Source organism: Polyodon spathula, chromosome 5 (assembly GCF_017654505.1).
Source record: "Polyodon spathula isolate WHYD16114869_AA chromosome 5, ASM1765450v1, whole genome shotgun sequence".
Taxonomy (NCBI): domain Eukaryota; kingdom Metazoa; phylum Chordata; class Actinopteri; order Acipenseriformes; family Polyodontidae; genus Polyodon; species Polyodon spathula.
The window spans coordinates 20,083,070-20,104,665 of record NC_054538.1 but is presented as its reverse complement, the minus strand read 5'-3'; the positions used below and the strand labels follow the sequence as shown (position 1 = coordinate 20,104,665).

General features: G+C 40.8%; 1 protein-coding gene across 1 annotated transcript in view; it reads left to right on the top strand.

Moving 5' to 3' along the window:
- Window positions 1-21,209, top strand: part of LOC121315694 (inactive tyrosine-protein kinase 7-like) — a 94,308-nt gene extending 73,099 nt beyond the window's left edge. The window contains exons 10-20 of the mRNA XM_041250013.1: window positions 327-446; window positions 1,089-1,238; window positions 1,535-1,685; window positions 2,846-2,985; window positions 4,152-4,352; window positions 7,158-7,316; window positions 8,047-8,279; window positions 9,350-9,430; window positions 12,386-12,537; window positions 15,598-15,776; window positions 19,201-21,209. Coding sequence (XP_041105947.1) covers window positions 327-446; window positions 1,089-1,238; window positions 1,535-1,685; window positions 2,846-2,985; window positions 4,152-4,352; window positions 7,158-7,316; window positions 8,047-8,279; window positions 9,350-9,430; window positions 12,386-12,537; window positions 15,598-15,776; window positions 19,201-19,361 — 1,727 coding nt within the window. The 3' untranslated portion in view covers window positions 19,362-21,209. The remainder of the gene's footprint in view (window positions 1-326; window positions 447-1,088; window positions 1,239-1,534; window positions 1,686-2,845; window positions 2,986-4,151; window positions 4,353-7,157; window positions 7,317-8,046; window positions 8,280-9,349; window positions 9,431-12,385; window positions 12,538-15,597; window positions 15,777-19,200) is intronic.
- The last annotated feature ends 387 nt before the right edge of the window (window positions 21,210-21,596 follow it).

The window sequence follows — 21,596 nt, the reverse complement described above, 5'->3', positions numbered from 1 at the left end:
ATCCGGCAAAGGAACTTGTATTTTCCATTTGACAATTATATAGGGCATTTACAAAGATTTTAAAAGGTTTAATGAGGTACATCTTTGGGCACAAGAAAATAAATATTGCATATTAGCAGCACTTATGTCATACAGCCTGTATACTGTATGTATATAATGCAAATAAATGACCCTAGTGTGTTGCACAAATTCCCCCTGGACCCTTACGTCTATGAATTGGCTCTAATTTGAGGTCTAACCTGTGTTTGAAGCAATGAAACCCCTTTGTTTTTCCAAGCTTCCTGACCGGAATTCTTTTAATGTGTGTGTGTGTGTGTGTGTTTCAGAGCGGCTGAAGTTCACCCCTCCACCACAGCCCCTGCAGTGCATGGAGCTGGATAAAGAGACCAGTGTGCAGTGTTCCGCCACAGGCCGGGAGAAACCCACCATCCAGTGGATAAAAGCAGGTCAGTGAGCGCAGCCGGGCAGAAAGGTCTTATTTATGCACTATCTATTTGCTTACCTTTTAGTTTGTGTGCCCAGTGAGAATGTGACAAGGTGGTCAGGTCTATAGGAAGTGCGTGCAAAACTTCTCTCTGTCTCTAAGGAAGTTGTTGTCTTTTTCAACATGCTGCATGCTGGGAATACTTGACCACTGTCCTATTGCAGAATCAAAACTACAAGTGAGATTTAATTTTAGGCTACTGCCACAGCTATTCTGAATGTGGGAATGCCATTGCTCGTTTCTGATAAGAAATGGACACTTAACATTTTAATATCTGTTATTGATTACAATTTGTAGGTAAAATCTGTTTTAGGGGCAAAAAAAATTAAATGAAGGAAGGTTGGTTTTCAAGAAACTCTTAATTATGTGAACTAAGGAATGCAGTTTTTACTCTTAGTGCTTTAAGCTCCCGTTTCCCACCACCACCACCAGATTTCATTAATGTTGTACTTACCCCTATGGCCACTAGGGGTGCCGGAGTGACTTGTAACACAGCAAAAATTTGTAACTCTGGCTCTACAGTTTAATATGTAGATTATGTTCCCCATTACCTTCAGTGGAATTACCCAGATAGTATAGAAATCATTTTAAAACCTTCCTTCAGGTGACAGCGAAATGGCACCTTATGTTGAGCACCAAGGCGGAATACTACATTTCACCAAAGTAACACGGAGTGATGCTGGCAACTACACCTGCATTGCCTCCAACAGCCAGCAGGGGGAGATCCGGGCAATGGTGCATCTCAACGTAGCAGGTAAGAAGCTGCTGAGCTTTGGTGGATGGGGGGGCTTCATCTGTGTAACTTTCAACAAGATATCTACAAAGAATGTGGTGGTGTTCACCAAGCTCAGGAGATGTTCAGGAGATGAAAATCCAGCCCATTAAAGTCTTCGGTCCTAGTTAGCTATGAGCTAGATGCCTTTAACCTTCATTAAAATGTAGTGGGACTGTCTTTTCAGAAACACTTGTGCTTCTACTAAAAAATCAGTATTCTCTTATGCCTGATATTTTTATTTATATGTTTTTCATTTCTCATTCATTCTTCCACAGTGTACATACTGTTCAAGTTGGACCCTGAGAACACGACAGTGTACCAGGGGCACACGGCTATTCTTCACTGCCAGGCTACTGGAGACCCAGCTCCCTCCATACACTGGAAGATCAAGGACAGGATCCTAGACTCCAGCAAAAACTCACCAAAGTAAGAGGAGAGGAACAGCGAAATGGGCACTGCAGCAGAAAGCATAAAATAGGCATGTGTTGAGAGGTAGAGGAGTGTGATTCTTTTATTCAGATGAAGGTAGCTGTCTTTTTACCTGTGAAAGTTTATTGTTCATGACATTAATTCCTGCAGCCCTCCCAAACTACTTTCAGAACAGACAAATTACATACTGTAGGTTCAACCCTGTTTGTATCACCATCAGACCATAAGTCTGTTTTATATGCCTGTGTTTTATTGGTCTTATCCACCCATATACCAAGTCTCTGCACATCCTGTCGCCTTGGATGACGATAGTGTGCGTTCCCGAGATCTGGGGTGTTATGGCATTAGTCTTGACTTGATGATTAATTAAGTTTAATTAGGAATTAGTTTTATCTATAGTTTTCACCCCCTTGTTTTTTTGTCTCAGTTTTACAATACTTTACTGTTAGGCTTGCTTCAAGGCAGAGGGTCAGCCCTACACTGTCAAAATGGCATTTCATTGCTTAATTCAGCCACTTTGTCTGTTTTTAAACCCTTTTTGGAATGAATGTTAAGTGCTTATGTATTTAACCTTGTAAATGTAATCACTTGAATGCTGGCTTGATGGCAAACTGCTGTTTTCACATCAGTCTCTTAATGGATGAAGTCTCTTAATGGATGATAAAAACATCATATTTCCCCCCCTCTATTTATTTATTCTGGTCAAACTGGTCATGCGTGCCCCCACAACAGCTGCCAGCTGTACAGTTCTGTTTTAAAGGAAAAAAAAGACTCGACAATTAAAGATTATCAGATAATAGAAAATGATTTGCCACGTGATACACTTGGTATTAAAAAAAGATAGAGCCTTTGTGTATTACTCCTAGTAAAATACACAGCTGTTTCAATAGAATGATTCCACTTAAGTTACAATTATGTGGATTTATTTTTAAATCCAATAAGTGCTTGTCAGGAAAGAAGATTCTGTTTTTCCTTAGGTTAGATGTATCTTCCCTGCCTAATTCTGCAAAGCAACATTTCATCAACCAGTTTGCCAAGATGTTAACTGCAGAATTATCCGTCGTAATAATCAATGTAACAGTACTTGGTGTACTTAACGTGACCTATTTTTAAATTGTTAAAACATGCACAAAAATAACTCCTTTTACTGCTTCCAGTTTCCCTCCTAGGTTTCAGAAAATGCCAAATGGCTCTTTGGTTATCAATGATGTGATCACTGAGGATTCAGGAAAGTATACCTGCATAGCCGGAAACAGCTGTAACATCAAACACAGGGACGCCTTTCTCTACGTCGTAGGTAAGGAGTGAAGATCAGGAAGCAGCTGTATGCATATGTCTGGAGCCAAGGTTTCGACTAGCAGATTACAGGCTGTGGAAAGGTTTCCTAACTGCAGTATGTCATCTAACTCCCTTGTAGTGTGTGTGTGTTCTTTTGTCAGATGAGGGCAATCAACAGTGTTGTCGGCATCAGTTTGAATAATAAATTGCCAACAGCATGATGAGCTGAAATGACTGTCACAAGGCTGGTGTGTGTAAATAAATTAACCAGTTAGAATAAGTGTACACAGAGGCCCATGTGATAAGAAAGCTTTATTTTTAGGTGGACTTTCATCTTTATGTACGTGTAGTAATCTAATTTGCACAAGGTTTAATGCAATAAACACTGCTCATAGAATTTAGTTGCGTCCTCGCTGCGTTGCCTTTTATTTTACTAAGGGGAACTTAAATAAACAAGGTTAAGCTCATTCCACAGTAAAACAAATTACCAATCAAGGTTTCAGCTCTAGTCGCCCTCAAGAAAAGAGTTTGGAGCAAGTTAGTTAACATTGATTTCAAACACTTTTCTTTACAGGATTTCATCATTGAATACAACTTATTTTGTTCTGAAACTTATGGTATGAATTAGTAGAGAACCAAATTTCAATGTTTGTGACAACTCGGTATGATTGCAAAATTCTTAGAGCAAGTATCGTCATAGCTGTATATAACTGTGTAGCTTTTCTGTTTTTCCATCTTCCTCTTTCACTTGAAATGCCGTTCAGTGCTACTGGATTTATATGACAGCTTTGCATAGCAAAAGTCTCTCACAAAACTGGTGCTGCAGTGTTTACAGTGCTGGCATCCTGAAGGTTACATTATCTTTATTTTCCGTTTGTCTGTACCTCTGCAACCTTGACTCATCACTGCAAATCCCTAGTGTGCTGTCTAGTGATTAAAGCATGGTTTGTGTGCCACAGTGTAGTGTAACATTAACAGGCTTCACAGGTACAGCATGGTAAGGGATCAACAGCACAGATTTACATCGGCAAACAGTACTTTCAAAGTCTGATCTAAATCAAAATCAGACCGAAGAATTTTTTTTTACTGAGATTAAACCCTTGTAGAATTGATTTTCCAGACCTTTCATAATGCCACGTTCTATTGTATGTGTGTTTTTTTGGGGGGGGTTTTAACCACACCTAGAAAAACCAGTGGCTAAATCTCAGGAAGAGAATGGGCAGACTCCTTACAAGATGATCCAGACGATCGGCCTGTCTGTGGGAGCGGCGGTGGCCTACATCATTGTTGTCCTGGGCCTGATGTTCTACTGCAAGAAGCGCAGAAATGCCAAGAGACAGCAGAAGGGCCCCGAGGAAGAGGAGCCCGAGATGGAGTGTCTGAACGGTGAGTAGCCAGCAGCGGCAACAGTCTGTCAGACTGGAGGGGGGTTTAATGGATCTCGCTTCCTCATTTAAACCCCCCTCCGCCACTGCCTGGTTTGCCTCCAGATGTGCTAAAATGGTTTTTGTGTGTCCAGTGAGTGATTCCTTTTGATGTCCTGATGAGTGGTAGTGCTAGTCGTAGTAGTGATAGTAACAACAACAATGATATATAAGAAGTAACGTCTCAATAAGTAATACTTTTTTCATGAAGTTTATGGTAACTAATGAAAATGTGATTTACCAAGCCATAAATTATTGTAGGACAAATGCATAATGATTTATTAAGGCAAAAGGCGGCAATGACGGTGGAAAATAAATTGTTGTTTTTTCATGCTTTCCAATAGTAATGGGTAAAGAAACAATTTAGTTTGGGACAGTGCCCTCTAACTGCTCTTTGTGATATTGCAGAGAAGCCTAAGTCATTACCTGCTTTAAGGAGCTGTGAGCAGCGTACCACCTACTGTTTATCTTCAGTTACATTTAACTCCTTCAAAACTGATGTTGCAAAAAGCCTGCCTCCCCAGCTGGCAGAAGCAGTCCTGTATGTGTACAGAATGCAGCAGTTGCTGCAGGGAGGTGGTAAAATGTAATTGACAGTTCATGTTGTATGTATGGCATGACAATTGACAGTTCGTGTTAGTCATTTTAGTTTGTATGTAAGGCTGCGTACAGAAACCAAAAGAAATTATGTGCATATTTATTTATTCACCTTTATTGTGCCATAATTTGTGCCATTCATTTTAAATACGGTTTCCATGCTCATAGATAGTTGGCACTTAATACAGTTACAAACATCATTTCATTTTTGAGGCACGCTTCCTGAGCAAGCTTGATCAAGGTGGAATTTCTTTAATGAGGCCAGTACAAGAATTATTTCTTTCTACTGAAGCAATGAGTTTATTAATCGATTTGTAGTGGGGGGGCGGGCAATAAACTCACTGTTTCAGTGGGGGGAAGAATAATTTACCAGTGCACTGGCATAACTACATAAATGTATACCTTTCTCAAGTTTGATCAGAGACCAGTATGCCAACTATCCACAAATGTTGAAACAGTAATAAATTATAATGGGATAACAAACAGATTAAATGTATATTAGGGTATAAAGTTAATACTTTTACAGCATACTGTACTGATTGCCAACCGTTTGACATTTTAATTTTTTTTATACAACCAGCTAATAGAATGCAGATTAGGCAATAAGGTTACACAGGATATGTGGCTTTATTGCTAGAAACAGTAAACTAACTGCTTATTATCCTCAAGCCCCTAATTATAGCATTGTGAAATAACTTTGATCTTCCTCAAATATAACATTAATCAGGAAGTATTGATCCTCGAGGCTGAGATGAGGAGAGTTAATTATTTTAAAAAAAAAACTGGTTATTTTATTAGTAATAATGATAATGACAGCCACATGCCCTCACCACCACAGCTGGATGAGCTGCGCCTGGTTAATAAGAACCTGCTCCATCTGTCAAAACTGAACGCAGACTGTAGGTAGAAACCTGGCTGCACTGGTAGCCGCACGCAGGCAGCTTTGGCTTTCTCAGGCACGCATGTTGGATGCCCCTGTTACACAAGGGCATAACTTTGGTACCGCAGTGGACAAGATGCTGCAGTGCTCTCACCACGCACGGGAATCAACGAAGGAGCTGGTGCATTTGCTTCCCAAGCAACCACCCCCAGTGCGCAAATCAGCAGCAAACTGGCACCCTCAGCCCCAGCAGCCTCAAAGACCGGCACAGCCAGATGCCAGAGGTGGTGTTCAGAACCGGCCCACTGCCATCCGGTGCAGAGACAAAAGCCTCAGGCAAGCCATAAGCCGGCGTCAGTGCACCACTGACATCTGGATGCTTACTACTGTGCAGACCAACTACTCGCTGAAGTTCAAGGATGGTCCACCTCCATTTTGGTGTGTGACTGTAACATCAGTCACAGGACAAAGCAGTGGTGTCTTAGGAGGTAGCAGCTCTGCTGCAAAAACAGGCTATTTGCATGCTAGATCCAGTTGGAGGCAGGATTCTACATCAGGTACTGCCTAGTGCCCAAGTGGGATGGTAGCCTCAGACCAATCCTCGACCTCCAATAGGTCAACCTGTATCTGAGCCGAAGGAGGTTAAAAATGTTGACAATATATCAGCTGTTGCAGTCAGTTAGGCCAGACGACTGGGTCACCATGGTGGACCTCAAAGACGCCTATTTCCACATCCCTATAAAAACAGTGCCCAGGAGGTACCTGCGGTTCATCTTTCAGGGAACAGTATATGAGTTCTGTGTCTTGCCATTTGGCCCCTCCCTAGCTCCACGTGCCTTCTTGAAGTGCATGGAGGCTTTCTTGGCACCATTGAGACTCAAAGGCAACAGAGTTCTCAATTATCTGGACGACTGGCTAATTTTGTGCCCAGTACCCAGAACAGGCAGTCGCCAACACAGAACTTGTCACCGGCCACCTTCATCGGTTGGGCTTTACAGTGAATCATATGAAGAGCCAGCTTATGCTTTCTCAGACAGCCTGCTATCTAGGAGTGTGCTTGGACTCCAGGTCCATTCTGTCCCTTCTGTCAGACAGCAGAGTGCAGGGAATAGCTGACTGCATCACAGGCTCGACTGAGCAGCTTTGTTCTATCTTCACGTTTTGGGGTCTTTAGGAGGTAAATACCCATTCGATAATGGTTACCTTTCTATTTGAGGGAACCAGGGTTATGATAATAACGTTTTGTGGCTTGCTCTTAAAGATTTATTAATGTAATAACCCAACCTACAGGCAGGAGCACTGTGCAGCAGAATGGACAGACAACAGCTGAGATCCAAGAGGAGGTGGCTCTGACCAACATGGGCACCACAGTCACAGCCAACAAGCGACATAGCAGCAACGACAAGATACACTTTCTACGCACCAATCTGCAGACCATCACCACCCTAGGTATGTGCTGCTGAGATGCGCAGTGACTTTAGTAATGCACGTTAATACAAGACATACTGTAGCAGCATTATGAAACAGCTAAATGTTAATGTTTACTACGTGCACAACTATTTGAAACCTTAGTTTAGGTTTACACTTGGGATGTAATCTGACTAATGGAATTTTAGTGAAGGGCCATCCTTGTATTGATGTTCAGTCTCATTTCAGTACCCTCATCGTAATCTTTCAGAGCTACCTGATACTGCTGATTACATGCAGATGCACACAGGGGCCTTTCTACTCCACAGCTTTCAAAGCAGAGTGAAACTGGAAGAAACGTCTTTTGGGTGTATGTGATTAGCTGCTTGCATCGGTTGATGAAACAAATATAATAGATGTATACATCTAATACATATATATATCAATTATTAAACACAAGATTATTTTATCCAACAAAAATTAGGCTTTGGTGGTGGAGTAAGTTAGTTGTACAACACTCTGCATTACAGTTTTAGCCTTCATAGCTCTCCCAATCTCTTTCAACATAAAATAAAATTTTGGTGAAATTGGCTGGTTACTGCGATTTGAAATGTGTGTGGGGAAGGGGGGCTTTTTTTTCAAGGCTAGCTGGATTAATGTCCACCCCTTCTAACCTAATGGAGTCTCTCTCTCTCTCTCTCTCTCTCTCTCTCTCTCTCTCTCTCTCTCTCTCTCTCTCTCTCTCTCTCTGTCTGTCTGTCTGTCTGTGCAGGGAAGGGGGAGTTTGGGGAGGTGTTCCTGGCCAAGGCGAAGGGTGTGGAGGACCCGGAGACAGAGACTGTGGTGCTGGTGAAGAGCCTGCAGACCCGCGACGAGCAGCTCCAGATGGACTTCCGACGCGAGTTTGAGATGTTCGGCAAGCTGAACCACGGCAATGTGGTGCAACTCCTGGGGCTGTGCAGGGAGGCTGAGCCCCATTACATGATACTGGAGTACGTCGACCTGGTAAGAAACAGCTTCTTCAATAATAATTATAACAATATGAATATATAAACAGATTACCACCTATGAATCAAATAAATAATTGATCATTTAAAGCACTAATGTTTTAGTACTTTGTAACATACGCAAAACTGTTATTGTGTAACTAGTGTTGTATTTCATAACTGGGGTGTCCTTTGCACTGCATGTTAGGTGTTTGATTGCAAAGGCTGGTTTGCCGTTCCAGTGTTTGACCAAGCCAGAGGTTCAGAACCTTGGAATGCAACATGAATGTATTTTGTAAATATTTGTTTGAAGTCAGAGCTGTCCACCTATATGACTCATTGAGCTCTGAAATATGGTTCTCTTGATTTAAAGGTAAAGTATGCCATTTAAAAACACATGGCCTTTGCTGTATCCAATGTTGTCCATATCGCAGCAGTATATTTTTCAACATAATCCTGATTTCGTTTTGATATTTTTATTCAAACATCATATGTAAGTCAACTAGGAAAATACTTTTTTTTTTTCCTCCACTTTTACTCGTAGTTAGCCAGGAGAACAAGATTTTTTTCTTATCGCAGTATATTAAGATCATGCTCCCTTTTGAAACAGTGCTGGTGCTCTGATTGTAATGTGTGGCTTGTTGTGGTAACAGAAAACCAGCATTGTTGAAAGAGGGAGCATAATCTGGATCACAGTTTAATCTTGTGATCTTAAACTGTGATCTTTTTAAATGATTCTTCTCCTAGCGCAACCCTCCTGAGAATTGTTAAGACATGTATTCCCCAGAATATTTATATGTGTAATTTTTAAAACACTGGACACAACAAAGGTAGCTACACTACACATAAATAAACAAACAAGGAATTTTTCCGCATTAGCCAACATGCTATTGATTAGCCAATCTAAGCACTGTATTTCTGTGCATATTTTTAGAGCTGGATCAATAGTAGAAAAAATGTCTTGCTACTACTAAGTAAGTTTTTTTGTGGTTTTAAGAGCCAAATAGGCTGGACAGCTCTGTGTTCAGTTAAAATTAAAGAGCAGTTCATTTTAACAATCAGCTTTGTTTTTGTGTTTTCCACCTACAGGGCGATTTAAAGCAGTTCCTGAAGATTGCAAAAAGCAAAGACGAGAAGATCAAACCACAGCCAATTAGCACCAAACAGAAAGTGAGTACTTACAACATTTTGTTGCATTTTTCTTGCATTCACTTTTCAGTTTAGAAAGAAGAGGAAAATGCACTAATAACCCCTGTAATCTAATCCTATGCTTTTTTTTACCTGGGTAATGATAAACTCCATGCTTAAGAGTGGAGTTCATTCTATACAAGAATAACATTTTCTATCCAAAACACCTTTAAAGAAGAAAAAGCCATGCTGATATACAGCAAAGTGTTCTTGTGATACCTTGTAAAAAAAAAAAAATATATATATATATATATATATATATATGAAAAACAAAAACAGTTTTATATATCTATATATATAATATATATATATAATATATATATAGATATATTAGATCCAATAACTCAAAGATGTGTAAAGGTAGCACACACGTTAAAGTCTTGTATACTAACGGCGCTTCTAGAAGCCAGTCAAGGCTAATGTTTCCAGTGTCCCTCTGCTCAATACGCGCCAACTGCCATGCCCTCAGCAGGTTCTTATAGTAGGCTGGCAGTCAAGCCATCTCCAGTTTACCCATTTCCAGGAAAAACACCCCTGTCCAGCTCAGCTCAGTACAGCAGCCTCTGCAGGGCCTGTAACCTAAAAGCCTCCGTCCTGCTAGAAAGGTCTATGAGTCCCAGACCCCCCTCGGCCAGCGGCAGGTACAGCACACTCTGATCCAATGCACTCCATCCCAGAAAAAAAACAGCATCGCAGCCTGAACCTGTTTCACTAATGACCATGGGGGCTCCAGGCAGATGAATTTGTGCCACAAGCTAGAGGCCACCAAGTTATTAAGAATGAGTACCCTACCTCTGTAGGAGATCGGCAGGAGTAGCCATTTCCACCGCTGCAACCTGCCTTTCACTTTCTCCACCACCCCTACCAAATCCTCTGCACTGTGCTGTCCTCCCTGAGATGGACACCCAGATAAGAGCCCACCCCTGCTCCACTGCAGTCCAGCAGGTAAAACTGGACAACTCTTCCAGTCACCCAGGAGTACCACACTACTTTTAGCCCAGTTTACTTTAGCAGATGACAACTTCTGAAACAGTCTTTGACAGGTGCCTGCACTGTCAATATCAGTTTGGTTATTATTAAATACAGCGATGTCATCTGCATAGGCTGTGATCTTCACTGGTTTACCAGGACACTGAGGAATGGACAAGTCCACTCAATACCCTCCTCAGCTCATTTAGAAGAGGCTCTATCACTATAGCATAGAGCATACCAGACATGGAACACCCCTGCCTAATAACTCTCTGAACAGGGGAAAGAGACACTTGAGCCACCATTTGATTTTCAGTAGACTGGAAACATCACCATAGAGCAGCTGAACCTTCTTCTAAGTATGTGGTCCCAAACCCAAAAGCTTGTAGTGCCCTCCACAGGTAGTGGTGATCTACCCGGCCAAAAGGGCATTTTCTTGATCTAACGACACTACACCTGCATTGAAACCAAAAAGCTTGGAGGCTGCCAGTATGTCTTGAACTAAAAAGAAATTATCAAAAATGGATCTGTCTGGAAGGCAATACATTTGGTCTCATTGCACCACCTGCCTTATCACAGTCCAGAGTATAAAACAGTATAAAGACAAAAAAAGAGGAAAAGACCGACAAACCTGCCAGCAGCACTCACGCACACACCACCACTGCACACAGCACTCAAGTCGATAGAGATAGAAAGAAGATTGATCGATCGAACCAAGAGCCCTTTCGTAACATTTCTTAGGGAACATCTGTAACTTGCATGGGGAACATCGGTAACGTGCATGGGGAATATTTATAACATGAAATAGGGATCACTGTAACATACTAAAAAGGCATATTTGTAACACGTAGGGGACTTTTGTACCAATGTTTTTAATGTTATTTGCAAGGCTTTTTCTATATATTTTTTTAATAAGCTATTTTTTCTCAATCTGTGTAACTAAAATTACTCCATATACATATACTCCAGTCCTTGATTTTTTTCATTTAATCTCCACATTTTATACCAGAAATAGGTCTTATGGTAGGTAAAGCTGGCCTGTATGGACGGGTGGCAAGAAAGAAGCCATTACTCAAAAAGCCTCATCTTAAAGCATGTATGGAATTTGCATGTGGATAAAGGTTTTGTGGTCAGACGAGACAAAAATTGAACTTTTCAGTCAAAATTCCAAGCATTAGATCTGGCGCAAGCCCAACACCGCACATCACCCAGTCAACACCATCCCAACTGTCAAGCACGGTGGTGCAGCATCATGTTATGGGGATGCTTCTCTTTAGCAGGGACTGGGAATCTTGTCTGGATAGAGGGGAGAATGGGTGGTGCAAAGTACAGGTGAATCCTTGAGGGATAACCTGTTTGAGTCAGCCAAGACTCTGAAACTGGGGAGGACATTCACATTTCTGCAGGACAATGACCCGAAGCACAAAGCCAAAGCCACACTGGAGGGGTTGAACAAGAAGATAATTAATGTTCTTGAGTGGCCTAGTCAAAGTCCTGACTTGAATCCAATCGAAAATTTATGGCGAGTCTTGAAGATTGCAGTCCATCAACAATCCCCAACAAACTTATCAGAATTGGAGCAATTTTCTTGTGAAGAATGGGCACCATCCTGCTGGGCAAAGCTAGTAGAGACCTGTCCAAAAACACTCCTAGCAGTAATTGCTACAAAAGGTGCTTCTACCAAGTACTAACGTAAAGGGCTGAATACTTATGCAACCAGTACATTTAATTTTGTACATTTTCTTTGCAAGTTTTGCTGACATGTAACTTCCTCCTCATATAAGTGTTCAGTTTAACCACTACAGCTTTGAATGAAAAAAGTTTATTTGAAAAACTGTGCACACATTATTTGTAATTCAACAAAATGTGACATTATTGGTAGGGGGCGAATACTTCTGCAAACCACTATGTACATAATAATCTTTTTTTAAGTATGCATTTTAAAATATGTATATATTTTATTTTAAGGTTTCAATCTGCGGACAGGTGGCAATGGGGATGGAGCACCTTTCGAACCATCGCTTTGTGCACAAGGACCTGGCGGCTCGCAACTGTCTCATCAGCGCCCAGAGGCAGGTCAAGGTGTCTGCTCTCGGCCTTAGCAAGGATGTCTACAATAGGTATGGAAAAACTAGCAGATCCCAGTGGTTCCCTTTCAAATTTATCCTTTTTATCCCAAAACCTGAGTATTGTCTACCAAAGCTGCTCTGCGAGCCTGTGACGCAGTCATGGCCCACCCCCGAGGGCACAAAAGAACTGTGCTCACTGATCTGTGTCATTTTTCCTTTCAAGACTGACCCTGATTGGAGAGCATGGATTAGATAAGTATTTCTTGCCTTTGACTGTTTAGTGTTTTACAAACATGTATGAATATTACATTAACGCGTAATTGTTATACTAATTACGCGTATATTGTGTACTACAGCCTGTTGCTTATGTCCCGCTGTGGCCCTGTGCCCTGCGTGAAGCCAGTGGCTTGTGTCGCTCCTTCCCAAGGATCCAGCAACATAAGTCGGCTGACTTTGTGCTCTCCCCCGACTGCATAGCTCTGACTGGAGTTATTTTTTTTCTCGTTTTGGCTTTTAGATAAAATACAAGATGTTTTGATATTATTGCTTTAAGTGTTTTATTGTTGTTTTCTGTGGAGAGAAAAATCTCATGTGTTGTCATTTTTGTGGGGGTTGGGGGGGGGGGGGGGGTTGGGTTTTACACAGAGACTACGCACACTTTGCAGCGCTGGACCAAGATGTTCGCTTCGGTTGCAGTTGCTTGCAAGCTCAGCTACGGTATCTTGCTATTTTGGTGACAGCTTTTAGCATAACCATTGCAAAGGCTGTTAGTACCATTCTAACAACCAGGCTTCCCTCAGTCTCGTGTGTGGTAGTAACTTTGTGGTTTTGCCATTGGGTTGGGTGAACATCCCTGTACATCACCAACCCGCTCAGTTTCTGACCCAATAACGTACCGAACCGGGACGAGGTTACCTTACCGGCGCCGTCCTTGTACCAACACTGCTAAAGTCACTGCACCGGGACCGACCCAGTGCTAAAGTCACCAAACTGGTACCAAACCCAACTGGTATCAACCCGATCCTACAGAGCCCACTACCGACTGGTGCTCAGGTCACAGGTCCGGTACCAGTTTTGTGCACCTTTCTCCAAGTGCACGCTTGAGAAACGTTTATCCCTCCACTCTACAGAGCGCTCTGTGTCCCTTACTCCTGCTCAGTGCTCTTCCTCATCACCCTCTTGTTAAAATGGACGACGCAACCTGGAAAGTAGCCCAATCAGAAAACCGTCCTCACAGTCTTCCTCTTCCATCTCTGCTTCTCCTTCTCCTCACCTGAGGAAGAAGGGATGCTGTTCCAAGTGATTGGCAGACTCGGAGCAAACGGAAGAGCTGTGGACAGCTTTTTCCCACCAAGTAACTGTTCTCGAGGAATTACTGTGGGAATATTCAACGCTGCCTGTCCCTTTGGGGTCCCAGGGGCTATGAATGCTATTTGGTCACAACAGGACACACTGTCCATCTCCGACTTTGAGGATGTTGGTGAACAGTTTGAGTCTGAGGTCGTGGAGTCTGACAGCACATACTCTGCAGTTAAGCTTCTACCGCTGATCAAGAGGGCACCTGCAATTTCACCTTGGTCCAGGTGCCCTAGGCTCCAGCAGCCTCAAAGACTGGCACAGCCGGCTGCACCCACTGCCAGGGCTAATATTCAGGACCAGCCCGTGGCTTCTCACTGCGGAGGCTTTAATAGGTTCCTCCGCCCTGCAGAGAGACAGAAGCCACAGGCCAAGCCACAGGCTGAGCAGCAGCCCAAGGGGTTTGCTGCCACAGGCCCAGGACCCCTTCTCAGGGAGCCGTCTGGAGTATTGGCATCAGTGCAGTATGGACATCTGGGTACTTACTACCGTTCAGAATGGTTTTTCTCTGCAATTTAAACACTGTTCCTCTCCCTTTTGGGGCGTAACTACATCAGTCACAGACCCGCAAGACGTTGCTGTGGTCAACCAGTCTGGAATTGAAGGCTTTCCATCCACCTCCTTTCCAGTAAAAGGCCCTGCATATCATCAGGACACTCAGTACTGCAACTCCAGCTGAGCCCTACCCCTTGTTCGCTGTATTTATCATTTATCTGGATGCGGAAGCAGCTATCATGTGTTTTTTTTTTTTTTTATGTCAGTGTTAGATCTGTGGTGCAGGGCCCCTGTGTATTGATCAGATCTGCCCTTTTTTTTTTCGGCTCCTATCCGTCTTACTAGACCGTTTCAAAGGTTTTCTCGGCTTTTACCGGAGAAAAAAAATGACTAGAGTCCTGTGCTTTTTGATGATGTTGGACAGGGTCCGACATCGGACTGGAAAGGAAAAATTGTAATGTCGGACTTGGTCCAACAGAGGACCGCAAAGGGTTAAAACGCTGGTTTCGGAACTAGAGTGTTAAGGGTGGCGTCTCAGTCGAACCTTACAGCAGAGGCATAGAGTTGAGTTTCTCCCTCAGTTTTTTAGTCCTAGCTACTTGTTACTGGGGTCCAGAATGGTAACACACAAGGCAGCCTTGGCTTAGTCTTGTAGCATTCCGTTTGTGCAGCAATCTTGCCCTTGCAATGGCTTGGGTATACTGACCCATTCAGTAATTGTTATGTTTCATACTGAAGTAGAAATGTAACCATTAACCTTCAAGGTCGCTGAATCCATGATTACAGCAGACTTGAAGGAAAAATGACGCTGAGGTCTGTGAGCGCTGTCATTTTGTGCCAATGACTGCAACGCAAGCTCTTTAGGAGGGTAATATCCATTTGGTAATGGTTGCATTTCTATTTCAGAGAACCAGGGTTATGATAATAACGTAACAATTTCTCCTGTTCAAATCTATTCATTGGTGGATTTTTTTGAGGTTCCTTCAAATAGCTTGTAGCTTCATCTGAGCATTAATGCAGTTATCTAGATGTTGGAAAGATGGTAAATGTTATGTGCGTCATATCTATATTGGCTGTCTGATTCGGCAGAATAATCAACTGTACATGTCAGGCATGCTTGCAAAATAACACAGAAATGAAAACTGTGAACTCATACCCATTACTAACTTGGCCAATATTATTATTCCACACAATGAAAATCATTTGAGTCAATGCATTCCTACTCCTAATGCTTTTGATTCTGTCTTGGTCTCCCTGCAGCGAGTACTATCATTTCCGCCAGGCATGGATCCCACTGCGCTGGCTGCCAGCCGAGTCGATATTTGAAGATGATTTCTCCACCAAATCAGACGTCTGGTCTTTCGGGGTTTTGATGTGGGAGGTGTTCACTCATGGAGAGCAACCCTACATCAAACTCACTGACGATGAGGTGCTGGCAGGTATGCAGTCGCTGCTTTTAAAATCGCTACAGGGATGGAAATAAATAAAGACGACTATTGCATAGCAGTTTTGCCCGTTCCAGGTTTTACTACAGGCTTGAGTGGCCACAGTGTATAAGTAACAAGCTCAAGTGTGTCTTATTAAACTTGTAGTAAAACAACAAAATGGATCAAACTACTACGTTAAGGGAGTGATATTTCTATTCATGTGCTACGTTACATACACTGGACAGTGCTGCTGCATAGTGCTTTTTCTTGGTGAGATGTACTACAGTACCACTGCCACCCAAAAGAGGTTCCACATTTCATATTAAGTTAATTTTAAATGGTGGTTTATTCTGTTTAAGAGAAGCTTTGCTGTCGTGATCGTCGAGAAACCAGGAATCCCCCAGGATTTTGAAATAAATTGGCATTACTTGCCAGTACATTTGAAATGGACACCACTGTCGCAAATCAGCCCTGTAAATAAGAGAGTGACCACATGACACGTTTCAATCTGATGGTTTAGTCATTGTAAAAATTATAGCCATTAGAACCGCAATATCTCCTGATTGCAAGTGGTGGCAGCAAATAGCTTAAAAAAAAGTTGAAACCTGAAACTTGAGACGGTTTAACCAAATCAATCAATCTTTATTTTATGTAGCGCCTTTCATAATGGAACACTATCACAAAGCGCTTTACAAGATGCAGTAAATACAAGATAATCCATAATACTTCAAATAGAGAAATGCATAATACATGATAGTAGCATAATATAGTACACTGAATACAGTGGAAAGTGCATAATACATGATAGTAGCGTAATACATGAAATAGTACACTAAATACAGTGGAAAGTACATAATACATGAAATATCTCAACATAGATGCACTACAATATATGATTATAATATATTTCGAGCTTTTTCAAGAATAGCCAATGGTATATTTTGATGGCTGTTAGCTAGCATTCAAGTTATGGTACTACACTTTGCAATGTGTTTTGGTTTTTTGGGGGGTTTTTTTTTGTCGTCTCCAATGGTTTTTACCGTGGTTTTCTCTCCAGTTTGTAATACCCAATTTTTTTTTTCTCCCGGTTCACCGCTGCAACCCCCGGCGACTCGGAGGCTGAGGCTGAAACGCGCGTCCTCTGAAACGTGTTCCTGCGAATCTGTCATTTTTTGCACTGCGGATCCAGAGCAAAGCCTCCAGACCTATAGTCCCAGAGGACAACACAGATCTGAATGGCTCCACTGCAGACCCGCAGGCGCCCTGTCAGCCACGGGTCTCTGATTGCCCTGCCAACCTAATCCCTCCCTATCGGGCGGCGCTCGGCCAATTGTGCGCCTCCCCCTAGGAACCCCCCAGTCACGGTCGGCAATGAGCCTGGATTCGAGCCCCTTCACTTTGTAATGTTTGATAAAATGTTAATGTCAGGTGTAATGGAATAAGTTCTAGGGGTGGAATTTTTGAGAAATATATTTCTCGAGTACTCAAGTATCTTTACATTCCAGTCTGCTCGGTACAAAATTCAGGCAAACAACAATTCCAAGTCAATGTGGAAACAAAATAGTCAAGGGAAAAAAATGTAATGGCAGGTTAAAGCTAGGTCTGCTTTATAGTAACTAGTGTTGTAAATCGAACCCTGGCGTTGACGTCAATTATCGTGCAAAACAACGATTATTGATCATTACTGAGTTAAAAAAAAAAAAGAATACACAAGCACAAATAAAACTTCCCTCAGTAACAGTTTAAAGGAACAATAAGTCCTCTTTTTATAGAGAATAGTATACAAAACTCATTGAAAGAAATCCCGATGTTTTAAGACACGTTTGATAAATACACTGGCATTTAAATATAGTACTCTCCAATCACTAGCCTTTGCCTTGTTTTGTGTAAAATCTGACATTTCTATGTAAACATAATAGTAAATTAAGAAGAAAAAAAGTCAACCCCACTGTCCAAATGGAAAAATAAGGTGTGAAAACTACATTAACATTATGGCCTATTCACATGGAAATAATTCAATTTCTCTTTTTTTTTTTTATTTGCTGTTGGTTACAATTTATGAATTACGTGGCCCAGCTTCTGTTAATGAAAGCAGCAGTCCCTTCCAGAGTGAGTGGTTGCAGAGATGCATTTCACTTTTTGCTGTCATTTTAATCAAAACTTTGCATGACTTTGCATAGCCACTTAGATTTGCAATTACAATTACATTGTCATTTTCCAAACAGTACTTTGAGGTAGCCTACCCTTTCCTGCAATGGAAATTGTCTACTTTGTGTACTTTCACCCTGCACTTAAATCCAATTAAGTTGTGTATCGGTCCAGGTTTCTGATGTGATTATAAGCTTGTTTCAGTTTCAAAAAGAAAACTGCACAGGATTTATTGATTGACACAACAGAAGCCAATAACCACTCCCGGCTATCCTCACTGGGTATAGGGGTTTAGTGTCCTACGAGATCTCAACTGATATTGTTAAGTGAGTGAACATTTTGCGAGTTTCCAAAATGAAAAAAAGAATTAAATAAAAATCAACAATAATTACTGCAGCGGATCATGTACAATACATTAAGCATTCTACTGGTGGCAAACTATTTTGTACAACCTGCAATGTTTCATTGGATCACACAAGTTGAGTTATTTAAGTCGAGTCGAGTCCAGCGGCATTTAGACTGAGACAGCAATCAAAAATGAAAAAGGTTGTGGATAGTGCATTGCTTCAAAACAAAAAAGGTAAAAAATAAAATTAATTTAATTTAAACTTTCTGAAACAGTGGCACTTGACAACCTAGTAATGTTCAATATTGGTTTCATTCAAGACAGACAGCTACAGTTGGGACTGATTTAAAACAAAAATATGTATAAAATACATTAACAAACGCAGGTTACTCTTGATCTCTGCATCATCATCCTGTATTTGTTCACAGACGCATATTCACAGTAACTTTTAGAAGAAACAACACAATTTACATTCTTGACAGTAATATATACAAGACACGTTTTTAATTTCGTAGAATATTTGATTATTATTAAAATATTATTGATTTTGTTATCATGGGGTCCCAATCGATAATTTGATTATCATTACAAGCCTAATAGTAACCTGTGTTTTTATATACAGTGAGCCGTTGCGGATTTGAAATAAAATAATATAATATATATATATATATATATATATATATATATATATATATATATATATATATATATATATACACACACACACACACACACAGCGTGTGCCACTGAAACGCTAGATCAACGAAGGATAAAACCCATCCCAGTGTCAATCCACCCCAGTGCATGCATAGTTTTGTAATGTATTTAACTTATCTTCATGTGTGACATTTTGAGTACTCGGGTAATAAATGAAGTGCTCGAACAATGAATTTTGCTTTGAGTACTCAAACTCCCCACTAATAAGTTCCTTTTCATCCTCAGGATTACAAGGTGGTAAAATGAAGCTCCCAGCCCCCGAGGGCTGTCCTTCCAAACTCTACAAGCTGATGGTGCGCTGTTGGGCCCCCAGCCCCAAAGATCGCCCCTCCTTCAGCGAACTCGCCAACGCGCTCGGAGAGATCCCCGCGGACAGCAAAGCCTGAAACCAGGAGACCACCAGGGCAGGAGATGGGACATCTGGACATTGGGCATTGGAAATAAAAAACACACACACACACACACACACACAAGCAGCTACAGAATGAAAGTGTTAAAAATTGAATCGTTTTGTTACAGATCCTCATGTCAACGGAATTTCAAATCTAAAAAGATTACTAAGGAGGTTGGGTGGTGCATGCCTTAAGGTCCATCAAGCTGGAAAAGCCATGCATTTTGAAAGGCCTTTTAAAAACTGTGCATTGAGAGTACATTCCTACACTGCTGCACTCAACTCCTCGATGGGCATGACTCTGGGAACTACCTCTGCAAATAAACCCCTCGGGGCTGCATCACCGCAATTCATCCACAAGGACTGTGCTTAACAGCAAGCGCCAAACAAGCAGAAGAGCGTACTTTAAAACTACCACCGTGAGAAATCTGATGCTGGAGTTTTACAGCACTGTGCTGTTAGTGGACTCCATTTTTGTAGTTTGTTGTTTTTTTCTTCTGTTCTTTTAGATACGCAAAAAGAAAAAAAAACCTATTGTAGTTTTTACTCGGATACTACGACTAAGCACAATTAATTTTTTGATCAGTACGGAGGCAGGCCTTGAAATTAAGGCAGAATCTGATTTTTAAAGGGCTGCTTTATAATTGGAACTGTAGCCATGTATCCTGACCTTTTTTGTTATCATGATGTAAAAACAATTTATGTTGGTAAGTAGCGTTTCTGTGTATTTAAAAGTATACACAGCTCATTGGGTTATTCAGGTAGGTTTTAATACATGCACAACAATAAAAACAAAGACTGTATCTTAGTAAAACTTCAGCTACATTATCACACATGCAAAGCCTATGAGAAACCGGATTCTGCTTGAGGAATCCTCTTGTATATTACCTTTGTGAACAATTTCATAATAAGGATAAAGTAGCATCATTCATTAAAGCCAACACTCATCGGATACATTCATTTCAATGGTGAAATAACATTACAGTTTACTGTTTGATTTGTATTGTTTTTATTTGTGTTAAGGTTGCGAAGGCTAGTGCTGTTCATTGTAACTAAGGAAGGGAGATGGCTAAGGTGTCATACCCACCTGGTGATGTGTACATGTTGAAGAAACCATGCTCTAACCAATACTGCATTTTTATATTTTAGAAGGATATCCAGGAACCTGTTTATTTATTCAGAAGGTTCTTTTTTTGTATTTTTATTTTTTTTTATTTTCAACAATGGTACTGTTTGCTTCTTTTTTTTATCATTTTATATGTTTTAGGCATTGTATTAATACATCTTAAATATATTTTAATAGCCAGACTTAAATAAAGTGGTGCAAGAAAAGGTCATTATGCTAAAGACTTAAGTGCCTGTTTTATGAAGGAATTTTGGCAGATTTACAATATCATATGAAATGCAAAGGCCTCTTTTTTTTTTTTTTTATATAATTCTTTGGTTAAAAAAAAAAAAAGTAAGTTATTATTTTTTAAAGTGTACAAAAACCTGAAAGTATGTAGCAGTTTATTTTGAAATCTAGGTGCTTACACCTAGTATCTTTGTAATCTGCTTATGCAAATGGTTACAGTAGCCATGATTTATACATGCTGCTCTCTCAATAAACTTCATCTTTTGTAACTTGTTTTGTTGTATATCTGATATGGCTGAGAAATATGTCACGATCCATGCCATTGCTGGCAAAAGCAGTTACTCTTACTGCCCTTTCTGGACAAAAAAAAAAAAAAGAATGCAAAAGAAATGATCCATTTGAATGAGGTATTGGGGAAACATTTACAATTCTGCTAACTGAGTACTTAAAGCCATCAGAGCCATGTCTCAATTTTCAACAATGCAAAATTACTTAGTAACTAGTCTCACTCTTGGGTATGCTCGTTTATGGAATTTGTTTTACATTTAGTTTTTTTTTTTTTTTTTTTTTTTTTTTTTTTTTTTTTTTTTAAATATACTGGTGGTTGTGTATAAATACAGAACGACTGAATGCCCAGTGGTGCCCAACAGTTACATTCGGAATCTTCCTCCTGAACATTCTGAAGTCCCCTTTCTATCACCCTTGTACTATGTGAGCCATAGGGGCCTTTGTGATAGGAGTGATAATTCTGTATACCCAGTCCTGTTATATTATCAGAACAGTTAGGAAAACATTAGGTTATTATCATAACCCTGGTTCCCTGAAATAGATATGTAAACATTAGTGTATGTGTATTTACCTCTTAAAGACCTGAAA